The following is a 24010-nucleotide window of genomic DNA, read 5'->3' on the forward strand; positions in this document are numbered from 1 at the left end:
CCGAATAATATGGATGCGAGCTCAAATGAATATTCAGAAAACCAATATCATTATAAACCAACAGTGACTGTAATCTAGTCGTTTGGTCCTCGGCCATGCCTGGCTTCATAAACCACTTGGATTAGATTCCCCTTCGTTACCAGAGAGAAGAGAGGAAGGAGCAGCCTAAGATTAGACCAGAACAGAGGTTCTTCACTTCTTCTTTCGCCATCTGCTCCAAAGACAGGCCAGCAGCTAAGAAATTACCAGCCTTTACTCCACACACACTGTTTTTCGTCCTTTTCACAACTGAAACTAAATTTACTGAATTATAGAAATGTGTTATTCTCTATTATTTTTTCAGGATAGAATATGTTCACCCTTTTTTTTTTTTTTTTTTTTTTTAAATATGTCTTAAATTAGTATGCACTTGCCCGTGTGTAAATTTTAAAATTATTTCTTCTCGAATGACTCCAGCGACCAGTAACCCTTTAATTGTACATATATGCAAATTATTGTATTTATACTGTTATTTATTTGTTGTCAGGATGTTCTGCTGGACTGAAACATATATAGAGATCATATGTTGTCCACAAATCTAGAGTTACAGTAGAGTTTAATTAGTATCTTTCTGACACAGTGTCAGCATTTACAAATTTGTAATGTTTTCCAAGAGATAGTCATGTTACAAGACTGTTATATTGGACTGCATCACTGACTTTTGCTGCATAATGATTTGCTATAACAAAAGAAAGAGACTATTGCAGATATGCAGAATACCAAATTTAAGAAACTCCAAATTACACAAGGCAATATTTCCCTATTTTTCCCCAATAACTAACCTGACTAAAGACTCGGCTGAATATCTTGAAAACTGCAGAGAGTAAGCCTGACTGACCTGTAAACTCTGTAGTGTGAGTGGGTGGATGGATAGGCCAATGTGGGAGTAAAGAACTTCATCTTTTTGTTTCTTGCCCTTCAGTACAATATGTTCCTCATCATATTTATCATTTGGGGCTTTTATTTGGTTTTATTTGGTCATCGGAGGAACGTGTGTAATCCCCGTTATTACAGCCGGCGATGCGTTTCCACTGATTATCACAAATTCGGTGTCCTGACGTGAAAGACAGAATGAAACATTGGTAATTTCAGACTCTTGTTAACTAGAGATTGCAGGATGGGAGAAGAGTTGTTTTCTTTTCTTTTCCTCTCTCTTGTCTCTTCCAAGGTCATTGGGCACACATTAATAAGAGCAAAAACTGTTTGCCTCACGTCTCCATGGCTACAATAATTTACTGAAGTATCTGCAGTATGCATGTGTATCTATGCACATTTCCTATATTTCTCTCACTCTGAATTCACTCCCCATCCATTCTCTCTTTACAGCAACAAGCTCCACTCGGCTGGAGGATTTGAGTTATCTGGACAACCAAAGGGCTGCTGGGCACAGGAGCTCCGTCCGCAAACACAACACAGCTGGACGCACAAGTGATGACTCCAAAGGTATTTCGTGGCTTCACCTCAGGGGTAAAAATCATTGTGTAAATATAGTTTGTTCTCTGCAGACCTCTGCAGAGCCGTGTGGAACTTGCACTTCCCCCGTGTCACTGCCTGAATATACATAAAGTTATCCATTCTCAAATACGCTTTTACAACTGTCCTCTCCCTCTGTCTAGGGAGATTGGTGCCATTCAAACAAGCCGACATCATGCTAAAACCACTGCTGTTTGAAGTCCCCGGCGTCACCGCGGAAACACCTTTCGTGGGCCGGGATTGGCTCTTCACGCGACTGGAGGAGGTCCTCAGAAAAACGAGCTGCTGCGAGGGACGCGGCGCTGTCATCGTGGGCAACGCAGGATCCGGCAAGACGGCCATCATCTGGCGCCTGGTGACACTCAGCTGTTATAGCATGCGCACGCCACAGGGTGGTCCCAGCATCCCTCACAGCCCAGGCTCCTCCCCTAAATGTAAGACGCCTATCTTTACTCCCAGCATTGTGACTTGCTTTAGTTGCAGCTCCAAACATTAGTGTAACAGAACGCCACAGGTTGGATTCATACATCCTCCTGTACGCTCGAGTAGAGACAGATTCTTGTAAGATATTGGAGAAAAAAATATCACTCACTTTTTGGGAAGGAGTTTAGTAACTGGGTCACGCACTCCTCTTTCAAGTTCTCCCTGAGGTTTCTCTGCTGATTGCAGTTGTGTAAGCTGAGTGAGATTGTCTCTGTCTCCCCCCCTTTCATGACTGGCACTGGAACTGTTCCTTTGTCGGAAAAAAAAGAAAACAACCTTTAGTACACAAAAATTTGGCACATAAATGCATGTTACATGCTGTGACGCGCTGATGAATTTTATGTTTTGGATCAAATATGACATGACACCTGGTGTTATTGAAATAAGAATAGTCACAAATAGAGATTTTTTTAAGTCAACTGCTTTCAGCCTTTTCCTGTATTACAAAAATATGTATTGTTCAGATTACAGGCTGACGGCAGAGTGGCATTCATCTTTCATTACTATTGGATTATTTATTGATATCTGTAATGTATGATGTAATTTTCATTTGAATTTAAAAGAGGATATAGCATGAGGGATTATGAATCCAGACTACAGGTCAATCTGCAAACCCTCTTGCTTCCATCTGGTGTAGTTTTTCTCAATACTCGTAGTTACCAGTCTTGCTTACAGATGCACTAATTAATTGCAGCGGTTTAATTGCGTTCCTTTCTCTTCACTCCTGACATTCCTCTACTTACACCTGAGATTTCATCCAACGAGTGTAAACGGCAGCTTTGCGTTCATTGTTGTTGTTCTGCGCTCTCCGTTCAGGTGGGGATAGGCAGGGAAAAGCAGTCTCCAAACAGCCAGCCGATTCCCAGTCCAACCAGAGCGCTGCTGCAGGCACAGGGGATAGTACAGCGCAGAGGAACGAGGCAGTCAGATGCCTAGCTGCCAAGGTAACACACACACACACACACACACACACACACACACACACACACACACACACACACACACACACACACACACACACACACACACACACACACACACACACACACACACACACTCTCTCTCTCTCTCTTATTAGCATTTCTACACTTGTGAAGTCCCTCAATTACAAGTTTCCCTTTGTAGTGTGTAACTCTAACCGAAAAGCAACAGGAATTGCACTTATTTGCCTTTAGGGGGAAAGTTACATAAGAAAATTGATACCTCTCTCGTATGTGTCTGTTAAATATAAAGCTGAAGCCAGGATATCGTTTTCATAGCATCAAGAGTGGAAACATCGAGCCGGACTCTGTTCAAATCTGCTTACCGTTGTAAGTGTAATGCTGAGATTGTCAATTATATACAATATTTGTGGTCATGTGAAGCTACAAAGGTACTACTCTGGTATTGTGGGTGAATATCATAGATATTAAACTGAAACTGAATATTGTTCCTCTTTTGAATCAAGGACATCACCTCAACAACAACAGAAAAATGTTGTGGCAGTCTTATAACAGAATGTATTCACATCGAATACAACTCATGTCTCTGTCTCTATCTTTTTCTTTAACCTTACTGATTGTTTACAAATGCATTAATTTCCTGTTATCTTTCTCTGCTGTAAGAGATGGTAAGGGTTAGGGTTGGAGATAATGTCCAGTGTTTCTTATTCTTACCTAACTATCTTACCATGTCATGTCTGAGTTGTTTTGTTCTGTAAAAAAATTATTCAATATATACTGAAAAAAAAAATCCCTCTGCCAGCATCTCCACCACTCAGTATTTATCCTGCCATATCTCATTTTTTTAATTTATATAAAAGTCATAGTGTACGATGGACAGCTCTATTTTTCTGAAGTTATGTGCTGAACTATTGCTTGGCTTTGAGCTGTTGCCAGGGAGGGAAGAAAGTTGCTGCTTACAGGAGTAACTTCAGCACATTATCGCCCAACAATTTACACATTTACACTTTGGTTTTTGATCAAACTAAACAGACGGGATGAAACATTTTAGTGAGCTTTACGGTACGTGGATTCTGTTACCCTTGAACTGAATCAGGCTAGCTGTTTCAACCTATTTCCAGTCTTTGTGCGAAGCTAAGCTAAACTGATGCTGGCAGTAGTTTTTTTTTTTTTTTTTTTTAATCAACAGATATACGAGACTGGTATCGATCTTCTCATGTCCTGCAACATTGCAAATAAATACGTGTACAAAAAAGTTGAACTATTCCTTTAACTACCAGAGCTGCATGCCTGATGCCACCCCTCAACTTAATTGTAATGTTTAGCTAAAAACTAAATCTTATCCACCAAACAGCCCTTTGAAGAAGTAAGCACACACCAAAATGTATCACTCTCAAGGACCCAAATAAAAAATGTAATAAAAACTGAAATTGGTCCTCCCAAAGATACAAGCTTACATACACACATAACACACTCCAGGCATCTGACTCACCTGCAGTTCTCGCAGAAAAAAAGGAAGAAATAACGTTTACATTACAGGGATGCTTTCAGATTTGTAATTTTGTTATGGCTGTTTTGATAGGCCTGTTTTTCTTTCTTGCACCAGATATGAAAGTATGGCAATATAATACAGCATCACATACAGTACTGCAGGGAGCTGTGACTGTTAAAAGCCTTTGCAAAACACCGACGAGGGATCAGTTCAGAGATAAACACATATCGGCGTCGTTCATTTTTTTCAAAGAGCTGTGGGGCGACACGTTTGTGACACAAGGTTTTAATGTCAGAGTTCCTCTTCTCTGTTCTTCAGCACATGTAGAACATGCTGCTGACTGTAGCACATAGATGACATGGAAGCTTCTAAATTTACTAACATGGCCTCAGTGAGAGTTTCCATGGGAACTAGTCAGACTACTTGTGATGGTGAGGATGCCTGTTAAAAAGTAAAGTGATCACGTTATATGTGGACCATTCGTGGCTTCGGCTGAGATGTAGAAAGCTTCTAAAAGAGAGAATCATTTTCCTGAAAAAATGCTTTTATGGTTTACAGATAACTGAAATGCAGCTGCCATTCATTGCAATTCTTTTTGCACAAATCCTCCTCATTAGCAGTGGTGAGTCTTTCCTCAGACTCTTTTATCTTTCAGCTTGCCATCTGAATAAACCAACTGGTATTTATTTTACAGATATACTGCAGTAATCTGCTGAATGAAGCTCTCATTGAGTTTCGTGAGCACAAACTGTTATGATTCAGCCACCTCTATGATTTCTGCCTATATTTTGTGTTTATGTCGTTTAATACAACCCACATTTTTTTATGCGTGATAATAGCCTTCGAGATTGTTTTCCACTTTTTGTTTTTCATCTTTTCTCCAGTGATATGAACAGATAATGCACTCTGAACAAATACAAACAGCATCTCAATTTATGCAGTTTTATTGTTCCCTCTCCCCCAGCTTACAGGTCAATCACACAATTTAACAAACACAGCGTTGCTTCTTCTTCTCCGAGTCAGAACTCACTCAAAGTGAAAAAAATACAAATAAAATATACAGCTGCAATCAGCTGGCCACACTCCTTAAGTGGCATGGCAAGAGATGCCTCAAGGATAAAGCATATACATTTGTTGCAGAGAAAAGGCACCCCTCAGCTGCACGGTGCAAACAGGACCTGCAACATGACTTTTAATGATCCAGATCTCCCAAAATACAAACAAACAGGCTTAAGAGGCAAAAAATATGTTCAAAGTTTTGTATGCAGACATCTAGAAAAGTTTATCTTCATGAACTTTTCACCAGATTAGTTGTGTTTTGACCTCATGATCTTATATTAAAGCTTGTGTTGTGATTTGACAGTAAACGAATGCTGATAAGCAGTTTTTAAAAGTCTCAAAAAGGGCTTGTAAAATCGTCAGGAGAGCTTTTCAGACTATTTTTCAGTACCATGCTCCTTTTTCTTTTATCATTGACACTTAAAACCAACTTTACATTCATCTGTTGTTCCATCTACTGTGGTATATTCATCAGAAGAATCACAGTCTGGTCCTTCATCTTTTCCCACTTTTACAACCTGAATGACCTCCTCTATATATTTCAAATATTCCCACCCGGATCATAAACAGTTATGCAGATATTATTTTGACCCCAAAACAGATATTTTCATTAAATAAGCACATTAATAGCAGCTTTGCATTACACCCCTATTTTTTCAGTTTTTCCCCCCCCCTCCTTCTTTCTCCTGCCAGGTGGTGGCCTACCATTTCTGTCAGGCCGATAACACCTACACCTGCCTGGTACCGGAGTTTGTGCACAGCGTCGCCGCCCTGCTGGCCAGAGCGCCACAGCTCGCCCCATACAGGGAGCTGCTGGTTCAAGAGCCTCAGCTCCAAAACACACTCAGCCTGCGCTCCTGCGTTCAAGACCCCATCGCCGCCTTCCGAAAGGGCGTTCTCGAGCCCATAGCCAGCCTGCGCAAGGGTAATGAAGTCTACACACACACTTTAAGACAAATGTGATGTTCAAAATTTTAAAGAGCTTTTAAAGTTTTAAAATAGGATCCGTTTTAAGGTGGAACACTGTCTACCTCCCTCACCCTGCAATTAGGGAACATGCTGCCATCTCCTGTGTGAAATAGCCTATTAATGAGTCCATGATGGGCTCATAGATTATTTTCCCTGGTTAAGGTCAATGATTTGGAACTGCAGTGTGAAACAGATGTTTGGTTATTTACATAGGGAAATGAGAAGTGTTATTTTTGCCCTGGTGAATCATCAGCATCCCACAGGATTTCAAGGTCACAGAATACTTAGGGGAGGCTTTGAGCATTACAGGTGTATTAGCCAGGTCAGTTTCTCATGATACAGTCAGACAGCTAGATTGATGTGTTATTATGACCGGGCCCTCCACAATCTCAGTAGAGGAGTGTTTTGTCTACTCCATCTCTATTAAGCAGGTTATAAAAAACTTGAGAGCCCTTATGTGCATGAGTGTGAGTGTATGAGTCCTCACGGGCCTCCAGAGATGCTTTGACAGCTTAGATGATGTGTAACATGATGGATATGTCCTGTTTTCAAGCTAATAAACAGCAATGGCCTCTGGCCCCTTTCAGCAGAATATAATCAATAGCAGCGTTGCTTTTCTCGACGTATCCCGTTTTGGAAAACAAAGATGCACCGATTTTATCCACAAAAGGATAAAAAAAAAAAAAACATTTTGCATCCTTTCTATAATTCTTTACTCTGTGCTCTTTGCAAGGCTAATGAAAGATATGCAGTGGTTTGTTGTGCTCAAGCCTCTGTTAACTTTCTCTTTTCTTCTATGTGTATTCAGAGCGAAGGCTACCCGAAGATGACTACATCATATTGGTTGACAGTCTTAATGAGGCAGAATTCCATAAACCAGACTACGGGTACACCATCGCAACCTTCATCACCAAAATAATCTCCAAATTTCCACTCTGGCTTAAACTGGTGGTCACAGTCAGGACAGGCCTGGTGGTGAGTGCGACTTTTTACATTACAGTCTTGCAGTGATCTCACATGATGGGATGGTTCACCCACATTACAGTTCACTTAGTGCAACTGCATCGTTCCATCTGTGCAGGTCTGGTGTTTTTTTTCTCTAGGTGTTTTAGTTTCGTCCCACAGTCCAAAAACACTTCGATTACTTTCATTTTTAGCTCCAAACTGTCTTTAGGTGTGTGTGTGTGTGTGTGTGTGTGTGTGTGTGTGTGTGTGTGTGTGTGTGTGTGTGTGTGTGTGAGTGTGTGTGAGAATGGCAATTTTCTACACACTAATGGCAAATTGTCCCATGAAATACACATAAATGTAATATTTTAACTTTCAACTTTGAAATACTCAATTAGTGCTACACACTGAGCACATCAGTCAAAAAAAAAAAAAATGTTGGTACCTCTCGGTTCGTTTCCACTCATTCGTGTTTCCCTCCCTGGCCCCTCCCACTCAGTCCCACTAGATGACTAGGATAAAGTCATGCACATAAAAGTAGTTTTGCCAAGGTTGAGCTGTCCTGTCGAAAGACAGCGTTTTGTTTTTTTTGTACTGGTGGTGTGTTTGGAGAATAATCTTTGGAGGCAGCGGGTATGTTTTGGTGCAGTACCACATTTGGCCACCGGCTGACTCGAGACACTGTTTCAAATGGCACTTATGTACTAACAGTCACTCTTTTGAACGTGTGAGTGCGTTCAAGCTGACAAGTACAGAAACATGGAAGTACATGATGATGACTTACAAGTAAGCGTACTAATGTCGCACTTTTGTGGTCTACAGGCCTTTTTTAACAGCGCCAGAGTCCTTTACCGACACTCAATAGAGTAAAACTACTGTAATGTACGCTAATAATGGGTATTGAGTGCGTGACTGTCTACTTTGTCAAAGAATAAAGACTCTTAACTGCGTGTAATGGACCTTTTAACTCACTGTGGGCACTTTTAAACTCAACAAGTAATTTACATTAACAACCAGAAAACACTTTTAAAAATGTGAAAATGTCCAAATTAAAGTTAATTAACCCCCCAAAATGCCCTAAACAATATTAAAATAAAACAGCCAATTTACCTTTAAAGCAAAAAAAAAAACAAATACACCAGCTGTAACGTATATTTCACTCTTTCCTCCTTTCTAGTCAAGTACACCACTCAACTTCACTTAACTGCCTGTTTGGGCGCAAAAAGGCACTTAAAACCTCAACAAACCCTTTATTGCTCAAAAGTAATGCAAATGTGCACCAAAGGAACTTTAGACTCCAAATTACACACGAGAATACAACAAGATATACACATACAATATTAGTGGGCCCACACTCAAATAAAACAAAATATAAATGCCAGAAAAAGTACTTAAATTGAACCCGGTGCAGGCCGGATGTTGTTTATGACGGCCGCTGAACGGGACAATGAAACGGGGTTACTCACCCACCGAAGTCCAGTTTACCGCCGTAGTTTGATGCTTGGATGAGCTCGTTAGTTGCCGAACGGGTTGATGTCCACTCGGGTGCCGGCTGGAGGTTTAGCACCGGAGAAAAGTCCACATGTGCTCACGTGCCCTTGCACCTTGCTCTGATGTTGTGGTCCCGCCCACTAACCAATCACAAACCCCTTGCACCTTGCTCTGATGGTGTGGTCCCGCCCACTAACCAATCACAAACCCCTTGCACCTTGCTCTGATGGTGTGGTCCCGCCCACTAACCAATCACAAACCCCTTGCACCTTGCTCTGATGTGTGGTCCCGCCCACTAACCAATCACAAACCAAAGAACTTGACGTTGCCTCTTGACTGACTGACTGGAAGTAGACCGAACAAACAACAGTGTAGATCGGACCTGCACATCTGGGAACTTTGGTTTTCAAAACGTCCCCGCCCCCTTTTGGGGGAAAACGAAAACAAGTGACCCTCGCCGTAGACTTTCATGTAAAATAGCAGGACAGAACCAAACTAATTAAAAAAAAACCACCAGTCCTCAAAACACCACGTCAAGTACATACATGTCCACTCTGCCTGCGATAGAGCACGCTGGGTAGTTAAAAAAAAAAAAAAAAAAAAAAAGTTTAATTTGATCCCTCCTTAGTCACGTCAATGGCGAGAGGTGCCCACACGGACTATTTTACCTTACTGAGTCTCAAGGTGTGCAAATTACCAGTGAATCATTGTATTCTTCAGTCCTGCTCTACAAATAATATGCTAACTCACATCAGCAATGAACAACTACAACAACTGACAACTAACCCACAGCCTCCTGATGCCTTCCCTTGTATAGACCGGTGCTATAAAGCCCTTCTATCAGGATCTTTTTTTAGGACATGTCAGGGAAAAAAAAAAAATCTGAGATAAGAGTTTTTCACATCATTGTTGGAGTATTAACTACACAGCAATTCTTCAGCATAACGCTATTATTTAAACCACTTGGTTGAAAGCAGAAGTTTGGAGAAAAGTCTTGACTTCCTCTGATTGTCCGTTGCTATGAATGCAGTGTGGGGAATCGTTTTCCCCCATTAAAGGTGATGAAAGCCCGCCTTAGATGATGAAATGCTGGTCTGATCTACAGGATGCAAAATTGGCAGGTTATGGCTTAAACACTTCACCACTGCAAACACTGTACCTTGCAAACAAACTTCTTAAGATGCATTCACGGTCATATTAAATTACATTACTCTCGATGAAAGAAACATTTCCAAACACTACCCATAATATGGCTCCACTAATAATAATAATAATAATAATAATAATAAGAGCACTATTTGTTACTGTACTCAGGGAAGTATGTAATTTGGAACAGAGGCCACGTCCAGCTGTATTAATATAGAAATGGGAGCAGGTCACGTCTCTAGAAAAGGACTCGACCTTCTGCTGCCCTGCAAACAATAAGCAGATTTAATAACATGAATGGATGTGTATTTCCGGACAGTAACTCTTGAATCCTCACAGTGAGTAACAAAAGTGCTGTTCCTTGAGTGGAAAAGATGTTGCTCCTGAGTTATTTAAATGTGACTCCTAAATGTTTTGAGCTACAAATAAAATGACACTCCTCTATTTTATCGGGATGTGTACTCTTGTGTGCGTCACGTATCTTTTGCACTACATGTTGCGGACCATTCAGCACCGCTCAGCGCCTTTACGGTATGACAGGTGAGCACCTGTCACTCGATGCAGGCAGACATTTCAAAACCTGGGCAAACAGAACTACTTAGATAGCTAGCTACCAATAGATTTAAGTGAAATCTTAAAAATTAGGACTGAACGAAACCATGAATTTTCCCTTTGCCTCACATTACCCGAATCACAGAGGTACTACATCTAAAGCCTGCTTCTTTCGTGTTTGCTCACTGTGCAGACTATGCAGTGTGATGTTGTGCTTTTTACTGCCACGGTATGGACAGTGTGTTGTTTGGCACCGTGGCTCTCTCTAGTCTGATGTATTTTCTCAATCCGGTTGGTAATCCCGGCAAACAGCGGACGCATCTGTCCAACGCCAAAGCCAAGCCTCCAAATGCTTCATGGATTACTTCCTGAATGGATGGTAATACTACTGGGAGTCTGCTGGGATTCTGGAGCTTGACAGCCAGCCAGCCAGTTACATAATTGGATTAGTGTTTGGGAATACACAAAACACATTTGGGGTAATTTTCTTCTTGATGCATTTGAAGTCAGAAAGTATTAAATATAAACATTTTACGATGAAAAGTACAGCTGTTATTCCACTCTTGCAGTATCCACACTCCCTGATTGGAGCATCGTTTCTACCTTTCCCCTTTTACCGGCCATTTCACAGTGAAGTGCTGCGAAGGGGTAAGTGGAGGACTGTCCGTGGCCACATGTCAATTGATGGTCGTTGAACCCAAATGTCAGTCTTCGTTAATGAGGAACTGAGCGGCAATAAAAGAAAAAAAAATTGGATCAGTCATAGCTGGTTTTGGCCGGTGTTGAGCAGTTGAGGATAGCAAGAGAGGAGATGAAATGTGAATCTGAGAGATGCCTGTGAGCAATGTTGGAGCTTGAGTCATTGTCACACTATTTACTGTACTGTATCCCATGGCTCTGCGTGAGTCAGAGGCAACAACATCTGAGGATTGGGTCCTCATTTTGGTGCTTTTAATTTGTCCTTTGCTAAAGCACCACAAATATGCAACCTATACATTCTTTAAACATTAAGGTGTTTGTGCCTGCGTGATGTCAGTTTCAACAGTATTTCACCAAGTATTTAACCGTTTTCTTCCTCTGCAGGAAATCACCACCCTCCTCCCCTTCTCTGGCATTTCTCTGGACATCCTGCCAGACAGCAGTGATCTGGGAGCCGACCTGAGTGACTACATCCATCACCGGGTCAGCAGCAGCACCCAGGTTGCCACTAATGTCACCACACCAACCGGCTCTGCACCTGATCCGCTACTCCTCAGCAAGTTCAGCAGCCATTTGTCAACGCGGAGCCACGGCTCCATCCTCTACCTGCAGCTGACCCTGGATCTGTTCCACAAAGGCCACCTGGCTCTGAAAGGAGGAAACTACCTGGTCGTGCCTGTCTCCCTGTCAGAGGTCAGACACGTTGATTGAACTCATGATTTGGTTAGAAAACATATATTTGGACATATTGAGGTCAGCTGTAACAACACATGTTGCAAATGAGAGTCAGGTAAAATTTTTAAACTAGGTTAATATAAACAATGAGCATAGATAAAAGGTTAAAATACATACGATTGCTAAAAGTAACATATAAACAATTAGCTTGAAGTGATAGATAGGAATTAATTGTTGGAATATTTAATGCTAGTTTAAAATATTTGGATAAATGTTGACATAGTTTGTTCGAGTGATGGATAAATGGTTGTAATAGACAAGTAAATAATGGTAAAATGCTTGAAATAGTTTGTTAATAGTAACTCGTGGAATGTTGAAATAACAATAGACAAAAGTAATGGGTAATTTGTTGAGGGAAAATAATGCATAAACAGTGGAAAAATCTAAAAGTAATACTCAAACTGTTGAATTAGTTGGCTGAAAGTGATTGAAATAGCTTAAAAAAAAAGAGCAATAAATAGAGTTGAAAGATGTAACAATGACCATAAAGATAAAATTGTTAAATTAATGAAACGGATGAAACAGCTACCGTTACAGAAAAAACAACGCGTTTCCCATGTTGCAATATATCATAAGATGGGGAAAAGATGTGGAAAAGTTTTCAATTGGGATTATAGATGGGCTTCAAACATCACACCATGAAAATGTTCCAAAACCATGTTTCCCATGTAGGGAAAATACGTGTTTCACGTGCTTAATCGCATGTGGTCATATGTGATCACATGAGTTTTTTGCACATGTGATTGCTGGAATAGTTCATAGCCACCACTCCAACTGATGTTAGATAATGTCTGAGAGAAAAGGTTTGGGAACCACAGCTGTGGAGTAATGTGTGTTTTATCGCACTGTTGTTTAGATATGTAATACCGTATGTAAACAACAGCCTTGAATCCTCTTAAGCTAAAGAGACTGACTTTTTACATTCAGCGTATTTTTGGACCCGCCCTCTGCCTCCTCATCTGGTCAAGTTCACAGTCTAGCACTTAACACTTGTCAGTCATCGCGGTGAGCTGTCGGTCGTGAAGCATCTCGCCTGAGGACGAAGCAATCAGTGTCCCTAAAATCCACACACAAAAAAACACAGGAAACAAAATATTGTTCAGGGACATTTTTCACAAAAAAGAGAAAAAGTGCTCCCACTCTCTACTCAGATCAATAAAAGATAAAACTGACAGGATCAAAAACTTCACACAAAGCGCCAAAAATAGTCCACAGTGACTAAAGTAAATGGCAGTCGCATTTTAATGTTACATAATCATCAGCGTAAACTAGGACAAGAGATGAGCAGGTGTTGTCAGACACACAAAGCCCGAGAAATGTAATGATTTAATGAGCGGATAATGGATGTGGGAAAGCATGCATAAAGGTGATGGACAGTTAAATACAAGAACGACGAGGAACAATGTGGATCATTTAGTAAAATTCATCACATGATGAAATGTCTGGAATGCTTACACCAATCGTAGTGAACAGCCTGTGTAAATAAAGCTGTGACTTTTTTATTTTTTTTATTGTAAGTGTTCACTTTCAGGATGTCGCAGAAGCTTCCAGCAAAGTTATCAATGTTCCAAAGATCCAGGATCCCTGACGAGATGCAACACGTCATGTCAAATCGTGAAAAATGGAAGCTAACATGCTGGCTAGCTTCTGTTGTTTCCTCTTCGAGTGGATGCTTGCTTTGATCCGTGTCATGTGATTAGTATTTCCCATGAACCCATGGCAACGATATCTCACTTATAAGATCTGACCATTTTCTATATTTAAGCCAAGAGGATTTAGGTGTGTAAAACGCAATCATGTTAATATTTGTTAAATTATTTACCGTTCATTTCGTTTAAACTCGCACGTTTTAACTCTGAAATCCTCTTTTTTTTTTTTTTTTCGTTGAGAATTGGCTACCAGTCAGTTCTGGTTTGGTCAAAAGTAAATTGATTACGTTAACAAGGTGTGCTGTCTGTTAGGTGTACCTGCTGATGTGTCGTGCGAGTTTACCGGACAAAGAGGTCTTTGAGCGGGTACTTCCGGTGCTCAATGTGGCCCTGGCCTCTCTGCACCCACTGACTGATGAACAAATGTTCAGGGCTCTGAATGCAGGGAGTGTGAGGGGGGAGCTGGAGTGGAAGGACTTCCAGCAGAGATTAGACAGTCTGGCTGGATTCATGGTAAGACTCTTGATATAACTGCATGGAAGGGTCCATAATGTTTAAATGTTGTGTTTGTATTGCAGTAAAGTAAGTAACTTACATTTACATCTAAGAGTTTAGAAGTAGGGATTATTATCCGAATGGACACGGGACAGCCATTAATGGTTTCTTTAAATATAACAAACCTGATCAGCATTTTCTCATCCGTGTTCCTTGCCGTCTGTGGTTGCAGGTGAGACGCAGGGATGGCACACGGATGCTGTGTCATCCCTCCTTCAGAGAGTGGCTGGTTTGGAGGGCCGATGGAGAAAGCGGTGACTTTCTCTGTGAACCGAGGTGAGGTCAAAGGTCACACACGCAGAGGCCTCTTAACATTTACTCTATATAGGTTTGTGACATAAGAAAGAAGTGTGAGAAATCCTTGTCAAAAAGGAGGGTTGTTACATGAGAAATGTTGTCGTCTTTTCTAATTGAAAAATGAAATGCACCCGTGTACATGTGTGTAGGAGTGGCCACGCTCTCCTGGCATTCATGTTCTCGAGACAGGAGGGCAAGCTGAACCGGCAGCAGACGATGGAACTGGGACACCACATCCTCAAGGCTCACATATTCAAGGTAACCAGAACTGTGACACTACAACTCATGCAGGTTTATGAATGGAACCGATAGTACTTGATAGGCCGATAGCTTTGATTTCCAAAGGCTTCACATAAAGATCCTCCACTTTACTGTGTTACTGCACAGAAAAACTTCTCGCCTGCCATGAACCTGCCAGTTTACACCAAAGCAACCAGACTAGATGGTGTAACATCTCCATGGCAACTGCTGACTTTTCAGGCTTTTATGCACCCGGATATCATTTGTAGCATCTTAAAACATGAATGAGGATAGTGACAGTGACTTACTGGCAACAGCTGCATCTTTTCTAGTGATGCAATTTATGCCGTGAACTTGAGACAGGAGATCTCCGCTGTTATGTCAGGGTTTTTTTTTTCCGTCTTTTTCCGGAGCTGTTCTGTCATTTTATAGAGTCGCCGTCTCCTCTAATAAGCAGGAAAAAAAACACGATTGTACCTCACATTACTAAACTGCCCACTTGCGACTTGACGACGTGAGTCGCAGGTGACGCCGTCAGCTGGTTTGAGTCAAGCTGGAAGGAGCCACTTCACACTGCTGCAACGCTAAAACAGTTTCCTCTCGTTGTTAATCTTCGGTCTGAACTTGTCTCACAAGTACGAGTGAGCCCCGGTCTCTGCCAGCTTCCTATACATTGACACCACTCGTATACAGTACATAAACACCCACAGTGAGTATTGTTGTGTTTGCATGCATGGCTCGCACTCTACTCACTGCACAATTCAAATTCTGCACTGCAGATCTCATCTAAACAAGCTTAATCTGTCTCGCTCTCTGTGTGTGTGTCTCTCCCCCAGGGTCTGAGTAAGAAGACAGGTGTGTCCTCCAGCGTTCTTCAGGCCATGTGGGTAAACTGCAGCACAGACAGTCTGTCCGCTGCACTGGGCTCCCTGAGGAACCTGTACACGCCTAACATCAAGGTGACATACAGCAGTGGGATACATTAAAAACGCTTACGCCTAAATGTTTAAGCTTTCCTACAGAGATTCTTTTTTTCTTTCTTTCTGCAGGTAAGTCGTCTGTTGATGCTAGGTGGCGCTAGTGTGACCTGGAGTACAGAGGTAATAGGACATGCTCCCATCCTGGCTGTCCACGCTCACCTGGGGCACGTGGAGATGGTCACTCTGCTGCTGGAGATGGGCGCTCCCATCGATGGGCTCACTGACAGCGGCATGACGCCCCTCTGTCTGGCTGCCGCTGCGGGACACGCAGACATCGTCAACCTGCTCTGCAAAAAAGGAGCCAAGGTCAGTGTGATTTCTGTGTAGAGAGGGGGCGTGACAGTGGTAGGTTTGGGGAGGGGGGCGTAGTCAACATAATTACCACAGATAAATCTGATTTTAATCTGTAACACTCCGTCTCTCTTTACACCTCCCGAACCGCTCTGGTTTTACATTCACTACAGTTTGGGGATCTATTCTTGGAGACAGATGACATAAACAGGGCTGATCTAGGCCAGCGTATTACAGGCACCGGCGAGGACCCGTGTCCTAAGTCCTTCTGTGTGCCCCTCTGTGCCAGGTGGGCCACGCTGATAAGAACAACCAGTGTGCGCTGGTCCATGCCGGGCTGAAGGGCCACGCAGAAATCATCAGCATCATGCTGAGCTCGGATTGGGGAGCGGAGGTTTCCACTGACCCGCAGCAGCATCACAGCAACGACACTGCGACCGGGAAAACACAGGCAGCGCAGCAGGCAGCGACGGCTGCAGCTAGTGTGGGACACACACAGGTACATATCAAACCACAGTCCTAATTACAAAAACATTTTTAACACCGCTGAAATTCATCTTCGTGTCGAGCACGGTGCACATCCTTGGCTGACGCAGAGGATCTATTAGATGTTGTTTGTTATTTTCTGTGGTCAAGGTCTGTGGCTGCTGTGGTCTGTTTTCTGTGCAGCAAGCCGCCAATAGAGGACTGTTAAATTGTGTTTTCCTGCAGGTGGTGAAAAGCTTGCTGGACTTGAAAGATGAACAGCTGGCAGTGCAGATGGACGCTCACGACTCACTCTGGGGAGAAACGGGTGCATTTCTCCTATCAGTCAGATAAATTTAGCTTCTCACCTCTTTCTGTCCATCAGTGTGGCTCTCGACTCGTACTGAAGGGGCTTCAGGGTCGCATTTCAGGCACATCCTAGCTGTGTGCAATGAATACATATTAAAAAAACTGACTTACCTGTACATGAATACACAGTGAGCATCATGAGCTGAGCTGCAGGAGCCCATAGCACATTTACTCCTCTTGGTATTATGATTTTATGATGCTCTGGTCGATATCAAATACTTGATTTGACTGTAAATAGTTTTCCGTTTTTCGACCAAAATGGAGCATCACATTTATCACAGAATATCTTATCCGTCCACATTTGTAGCATCTAAAAGCAGCTGTTATTCAATTGTAATACTTTTACCTCTTATCACAGATGTGATAGCGCAGCTCGCACAATTCTGTTAGGTCCATTTCCTGAAAGCATGTCGGATGTAATCTCTGCCTACAGCACCATTACAGTGTAATTCTATTACACAGTCCCCTGCAGTCCAGAGACAGAAAAAGTAGGAGCATGAAATACGCTCTTAAACATTCACCTTTGTATGTACACTACTCCTGCTTTGTTTTTATATTTGTTATGCATCATTGGATTACAGTACATTAGCGCAGATAAAATGGCCAGTCCAGGATTCACGGTCAAATCGAATCACTGTACAGCAGTGCATACAGCGTGTGGCAATTTTTGAATATTCTCTTTAAGAAGAATATTTTCATTTGTTCAGTTTGTGTATTTAAAGCAGCAGCTTCACTAACTCTGCTGCTACTTTGTACAGCTGCACAAACAAAGACAGCGATGCAGTGTTTCTGTTTTGTCTTTACCTCGTATGACAGCAACTTCACTTTAAAGGGAGCCCTATACAATTGATTGGCCCACTGATGCATGTGGACACAGGAAACATAATGTCATTTATCAAGGGTACTTGGAGGTTGGAGAACAGCATCAATACTTTACCTCCTTCCCCGGCTGCTCAATTAACTGAAGGACTCACATACTAAAGAAAAGAACGAGTGCCCATCGTTTTTCAGAATAACACTCGTTAAAGGAGAGTGCAGGTTATCTAGTGGGGAGAGTTGTCTCTTTATTTTGATATTTTGGTTCAAGAGGATTGATAGAAAGAGGGTGTCTTGATCTGTAGTACCTGTCACATATCTATATTTGTACTAAAACATTGCGTAGATAAATAATATTTCAACACATAAACCAAAGAGCTGCCTGTGTTTGAAGCAAACCGATATTGGAAATAGCCAGCCTTGTTTTTCTTTCCGTTTCTCACTCCTGCTTCTACTTCTCTCCTAAATGTGTCAATTACATATTCTTCTCCGCCTCGTCGTCTCATCTCTATGCCGACCCTCTGTCAGTGCTGAGCGCAGCGGCGGGGAGAGGGAGGATGGAGACGTGTGCCTTCCTCCTGGAGCGGGGGGCAGGGCTGGAGCTACCAAACCGGAGAGGAATGTACCCGCTGCTCAGCACCGCCAAACACGGACACGCGCAGGTGAGGATGAGTCGGGTCCCTGACACCGGATCTTCCTCATTTTACCCTTTTTATTTTTGTATTTTTTTGGGGGGGAGTAATTCCCCTTCCTTTTTCACAGATTGCAGAGTTGCTGCTGAAACAAGATGCAGATATCAACGTCAGCGACAAGCAGGGTCGCACTGCGCTGATGCTGGCTGCCTCTGAGGGCCACGTGAGCACCGTAGATCTCCTGCTGTCAAAGGGTGAGAGTCCCCATCGTCCACTGTGATACCCAAGTGCGTTTGATGAATGAACTGGACAACAATATTCGTCTTGTTTTGTGGTCCCAGGCGCCTCTCTGTCCTCCGCTGATCAGGAGGGGCTGACTGCGCTCAGCTGGGCCTGTATGAAGGGCCAGAAAGGTGCGGTGCAGCTTCTGGTGGAGGCGGGAGCAGACCTGAACCAACCGGACAGACAAGGAAGGACTCCGCTGGACCTAGCTGCCCTGAACGGGGATGCGGATACAGTGGGTTTTATGAAGTTGTTTCAATGATATCCTGTTGATAATGGAAGTTTTTGACGTCTTATTTATATTTACTTGTAAATATTACATACCGGTGGCTGGGATGCACTTTATAGGCCTTTAAGTAGCGTATAATCATGACAAGTTAAAAGATTATTTGCCACATAGATCATTTTAAGCTATTTCAGGCAAATGAAAAGAACCATGAATATTAAAATGATGATAATCATCGTAATGAATCATAATCATGTGAGTCCTTCAGCACAGGATGTCAGATTTCAATCACACTTCATGCAGAGTCAAAGAACTTCAATCTGAGCTTTCAGACTCTCATTTATTCTATTGATCAGCAGGAGAGAAATCAAAACTATCTGATGATCAACAGTTTTCTAAAGTCAGTGATGTGAAGGGGCCGACAGCTTTGTGGGTAATAACTGATCATGTAGTGAAGCAAACAGCATGTAATCACATGATTGAGATGTTGTGTTGTTGTTATTCAACGCACGGCCAGGTGCACTCTCTGGTGGAACACGGGGCGGTTCTGGAGAGAGCGGACAACAACGGCACCAGAGGTTCGGATCGGCCGGCCGGCTGCCAGAACCCGGCCCTGGTGGCGTCGCTGCTCAAGAAAGGATCCAAGATGGGTATAAACATCATGCTTCCCATGGTAGACCTGCAGTGAAACCCGCGGCCAGAACATTTTATGTTCAAACGATTCAACTTTGTACGACACATCGGCGTAAAGTTGAATCGTCTCTGGTGGAACTCGCTCCTCAGTGTTCACGTTTGTATTTGTCATAACCTAATCAGTGAAGACTCTTCTCATATGGATAGACAGAGATTTTACACTTGCTTGTTTTACTGCCATACAGCACAATGTTTAGACTTGTCTGCAGCTCCTGCAGTTTCACATCCACTCCTCTAACTCCTCTCTCTCTCTCTCTCTCTCTCTCTCTTCTTCATCAACCAAAAGGCTACAGAACAGCTCCACACGATCGATCAGGTACATGATTTATGTAAGATACAAAGCAGGAGAAACGAGGCGAGACAGACCACATAGAGATAAATGTTTGTACCTCTCCGTCAGGTCACGCTACGTGGGCCATGGCTTCCTCCAAGCCTGACATTCTCCTCATCCTGCTGCAGAAGCTGATGGAGGAAGGGAACATGCTTTACAAGGTGGGATGCAATTACTGTTACAGAGGGCGTGTTGCGAGGAAGCTCGGATCGGTAGTCAAAACTAACCCCTCGTTCTCGTGCGCCTCTCAGAAGGGACGCATGAAGGAGGCCGGGCAGCGTTACCAGTACGCCCTGAGGAAGCTTCCCCGCGAGGGGCAAGGAGAGGAGCTGAAAGGGCTCAAAGACCTGCGAGTCTCCCTCTATCTGAACCTCTCCCGCTGCCGCAGGAAATCCAATGTAAGGCCCATAACCGTATCCAACTGCTCATGCACTATTTAACGTCGGCAGGTTTATTAGACGCCTGGGGCGAGCCAAGGTAGATAGTTCCTTAAGATATATAATTTATCTGTATCAACATGAAAAGTTAATGTCAGTGCTGGTATAGCTGGCTGTAAAAATATATTTTGCTTTTCAGGTCTAATTCCAGGTCTCCCCGGTAAACGGAGTGTACGTGTAAGACCTGGAAGCGGGTGGTGACATAATGAATAACTGTGTGCTGTTAGTGCAGAGATAGATATGTGTGGCCCGCAGCCAGGCTTGGAACCCACCCTGGCGATGACAGACGTCCTAACACACTGTGTAAAAATGCCATCCTTAGGGTCACTGTGGCCGATGAATAATGGAGCAGATAATGTGATGTGATAAGGTCACTCTCTCTGGCAGACCCAGTGTACTCTCTTTCTCTGTGTCTCAACAGGGGTGGGGGGGGGTTATTTACAGTTGGACGTGCAAGTGGGCTGGCTAAATCCACATATTATAACAGAATGCAGGCAGTAAGGCCCGGCCGGGAGACGACATGATACCATCATTAAACATTCAACAGCAATGTTCACAATCTCACATTCAAGGCTGCCATTTTGACCTCGCTCTCAAGGACAGAATCACAATGTGTCGGTCTCATTAAATATTCACCTGAGAGGGACGATGAGAGCGCGAAAATCACGCAGCAAAAACAAACAGCTCCCCGCCGGTTCCTCTCCCTCTCTTTCTACTCCTGGTCAATAAAAATGATTGCAGCGTGAGTTTGGTTTCATTAAACAGACTTCGATCTTCACATCGGTGTAATGAAAATGCAAACAAATGCTTTTTTTTTTTTTGTTTTTTTAATTGTATTTATTGGGATGGCTTCAGATTATTTCTGCAAAACAAATACTCTCCAGTGGGTGTATTCGTTACTGCACTGTAGCTCATATTTAAATTGCACTTTTCTTTTCTACCTGAAAACAGGACTTCGGGATAGCTGAGGACTTTGCAACAAAAGCCCTGGAACTCAAACCCAGATCCTACGAAGCCTATTACGCCAGAGCACGGGCCAAGAGGAGCAGCAGGTACAACAGTGCTGTTTGAAGGAGAGAGAACCAGCCGTTCACTGGGACGGGTCTCTGTGGCTGTAAATGAAGTATTTTTAAAGTTGCTTTATTTTTTTCCCCTCTGTCCTCTCCAGGCAGTTTGCTGCAGCACTGGCAGACCTCCACGAGGCAGCACGACTCAGCCCGTCCAACCGGGAGATCCGGCGCCTGCTGGCGCGGGTCGAGGAGGAATGCAAACATCATCAGAAGGCATCCAGCAACAATACGGCGCAGGGATACAACAGGGACCCTCACACCCACCACCATCAAGCCACGGAGGAGGAGACGGACGTCTATTCGCAGGGAAGTCTTGAGAGGCAAGTCCCAGCGGAGCAGGCTGATGCAGAGAAGGAGGAAGACAAGGAGGAAGGTGAGGAGGTGAGCCTGCAGTGCGGGAAAAGTCCAGAGTTTTGGCCTCTGAATCCGTACGCTCCAAACAGGACTCTCCCCGGAGGTGTGGCCTTCGGTTTAGAAGATCAGTCGCCTTGTTTCCCTCGAGAGGAATACGCACAGAACCCGCTGTTTGTGGACATGCCGGAGTCGGTTCCTGCCATCAGCAGGCAGACCCAGAACCAGGGCAGCAGGACTCATCACCACTGTCACTCCCTCCAGTCGGGGAGCAGAGTCGGGGGCAGGCCTCTCTCTCTGTGCGGCCCCTCCAGTCCTCTGCCTGGAAGACACATCTCCACCTCCCTGAGGCCTGCACCCATAGTGGGGATTGATATCGGCCCTGGATCAGCCAATGAACAGTCTGGGCACAGCCCCACTGAGCACTACCACCCCATGTCCCCCAACAGCTCCTCCCCACCTGGACCTCACCATATATACCAGCCCCGCTCCTCCAGTTTCTCCAGGGGCTCCGACAGACTCTCCACCCACTCCGTGGCTCTGGATGGAGTGGCTCTGGCTCTGGGCTCTGGTATGGAGGTTAGGAGGGAGGGTGGCGGAGGAGGAACGGCGGGCTCGAGGGGCTCCAGCTCCAGTCAGGCCTCCAGTGGGAACCTGTCAGACGGAGGCAGGCAACAGGTGCCAGACGCCCCGTGTCTCATCAAGAGCAGCGGCAGCTTCAAGACAAAACCTGAGCTGAAGCCCCGGCCCTTCATGGGGGTCATGGACAAAGCGGTGCGAGTCCAGGGCCAGCAGATCTCTGGCATGGGCCGACAGGGAGGAGGAGGAGGAGGAGGAGGAGGGGGAGGGCTGGAGAGTTTCAGTATGTCGGTCATGGAGTTCCAGGGGTTGAACAGTGAGTTCAAACGCGCCTCGTTCCAGGAACATCTCTCTGCAAGCCAGGCCAGCAGCCAGCAGACGGGCCGCGACTTCGGAGACCGGCTCCACCAGCGCGAGGCCAGAGGCACCTCATCCTCCCAGCTACGCTTCCCTGACGGGAGGCACAGACAGGCGAGCCTAACCAGAGACAACCCAGCTCTGCACATGGCTCCCATAAAACCCAAACGCTCCTTTATAGAGTCAAACGTCTGAACATAGTTCATCAAAGCACAGATACAGGCTGTTTTCAACAAGCTATCTCCCACACAAAGGTAGCAAGGGAGACTGGAGTGAGAACAGATCCCTTACCTGAGCCTGTTTTGTAGATTTATGCTGCTGCACTGCATTTACAATCTAGAACCGGTGTTCAACTCAGGCTACTATGCTTTGGCTTTATGTATACAGCTACACTAGTGTATTCAAGAAAACCAGACATACCTTAAGTAGGGGATTTAAAAAAAATAATAAAAAAAAAGTAGTATATTGTCTCAACTTTTAATTTATTATATTAAATATAGAAGTCAGAGAAAAGCTTTGTGCACGGATATACAAAACCTTACGCTATTAGTTGCAGGATATGACCATTTCTAGTGTCAAGTGTCTTTTAAAAAACATTTATATTTGTACGGTGTACACTATATTTGAAGATTATATATATATATATACATATACATATATATATTTATATATACATATATATATTTATATATATATATATATATATATAAATATAAATATATATATATTTATATATTTCCCGGTAAGTGGTTATCTGTCAGCATTACAGGCTTCGAAAAAAATTACTTTGTGTACTTGGGATTCTTTTTCTTGGTACATTTGATAAAAAAAAAAAAGGCACTGTATATGACATTGTTGGAAACTTCTTGTCATAATCTAACATTGGATTGATTGCTTCAGTATTCACTGTATATGTTATTTATTTTTGCATAGCAGAGAACATATTCATATGAAGTGTTTATTGGTTTATTTGGACACAGAAAGCATTTACAGAGTCTAGGATAAAAAAAAAAATTAAATTAAGAGACTTATTAAATTGCTATATGTCCATAGTTGTCATATACCCTTTTCAGAGACTATGGATTACAGAATGTTACCACGATTACTGTGGTATAATAAAATATGAATGGAGGACTACATTTCTACATCTACTTCTTTCACAGTATAATCCATAAAATGATGCTTTGGAGTGTGTACGGATTGATAAAATGTCTTTTGCTTTCACAGTAAAATATAATTTACATTTAACCAAGCCGTTAAAATAAACTACTTGCATAAAACTGTGGGCATTGCAATTTCTAAATATTGCACAAATGTCTTCCTTATTCTCATTAAAAGCTGAATGTTAGCTCAAACAGGCGCGTAG

The 24010-nt window shown here is 43.2% G+C and overlaps 1 protein-coding gene across 1 annotated transcript in view; it reads left to right on the top strand.

Annotated features, from left to right (window-relative positions):
* Positions 1-23999, top strand: part of LOC138620550 (protein TANC1-like) — a 37802-nt gene extending 13803 nt beyond the window's left edge. The window contains exons 8-29 of the mRNA XM_069697864.1: positions 1366-1482; positions 1656-1946; positions 2812-2939; positions 6181-6412; positions 7265-7431; positions 11674-11982; positions 13986-14186; positions 14401-14504; positions 14675-14783; positions 15602-15724; positions 15815-16051; positions 16326-16535; positions 16748-16829; positions 18215-18348; positions 18449-18572; positions 18660-18835; positions 19344-19476; positions 19806-19835; positions 19920-20011; positions 20102-20248; positions 21239-21339; positions 21456-23999. Of these exons, the coding sequence (XP_069553965.1) occupies positions 1366-1482; positions 1656-1946; positions 2812-2939; positions 6181-6412; positions 7265-7431; positions 11674-11982; positions 13986-14186; positions 14401-14504; positions 14675-14783; positions 15602-15724; positions 15815-16051; positions 16326-16535; positions 16748-16829; positions 18215-18348; positions 18449-18572; positions 18660-18835; positions 19344-19476; positions 19806-19835; positions 19920-20011; positions 20102-20248; positions 21239-21339; positions 21456-22839 (4631 nt within the window). The 3' untranslated portion in view covers positions 22840-23999. The remainder of the gene's footprint in view (positions 1-1365; positions 1483-1655; positions 1947-2811; positions 2940-6180; positions 6413-7264; positions 7432-11673; positions 11983-13985; positions 14187-14400; positions 14505-14674; positions 14784-15601; positions 15725-15814; positions 16052-16325; positions 16536-16747; positions 16830-18214; positions 18349-18448; positions 18573-18659; positions 18836-19343; positions 19477-19805; positions 19836-19919; positions 20012-20101; positions 20249-21238; positions 21340-21455) is intronic.
* The last annotated feature ends 11 nt before the right edge of the window (positions 24000-24010 follow it).

Source organism: Brachyistius frenatus, unplaced genomic scaffold, assembly GCF_029030835.1.
Source record: "Brachyistius frenatus isolate BFR_SWC_R1_liver_20210118 unplaced genomic scaffold, ASM2903083v1 Contig_24, whole genome shotgun sequence".
NCBI lineage: Eukaryota > Metazoa > Chordata > Actinopteri > Embiotocidae > Brachyistius > Brachyistius frenatus.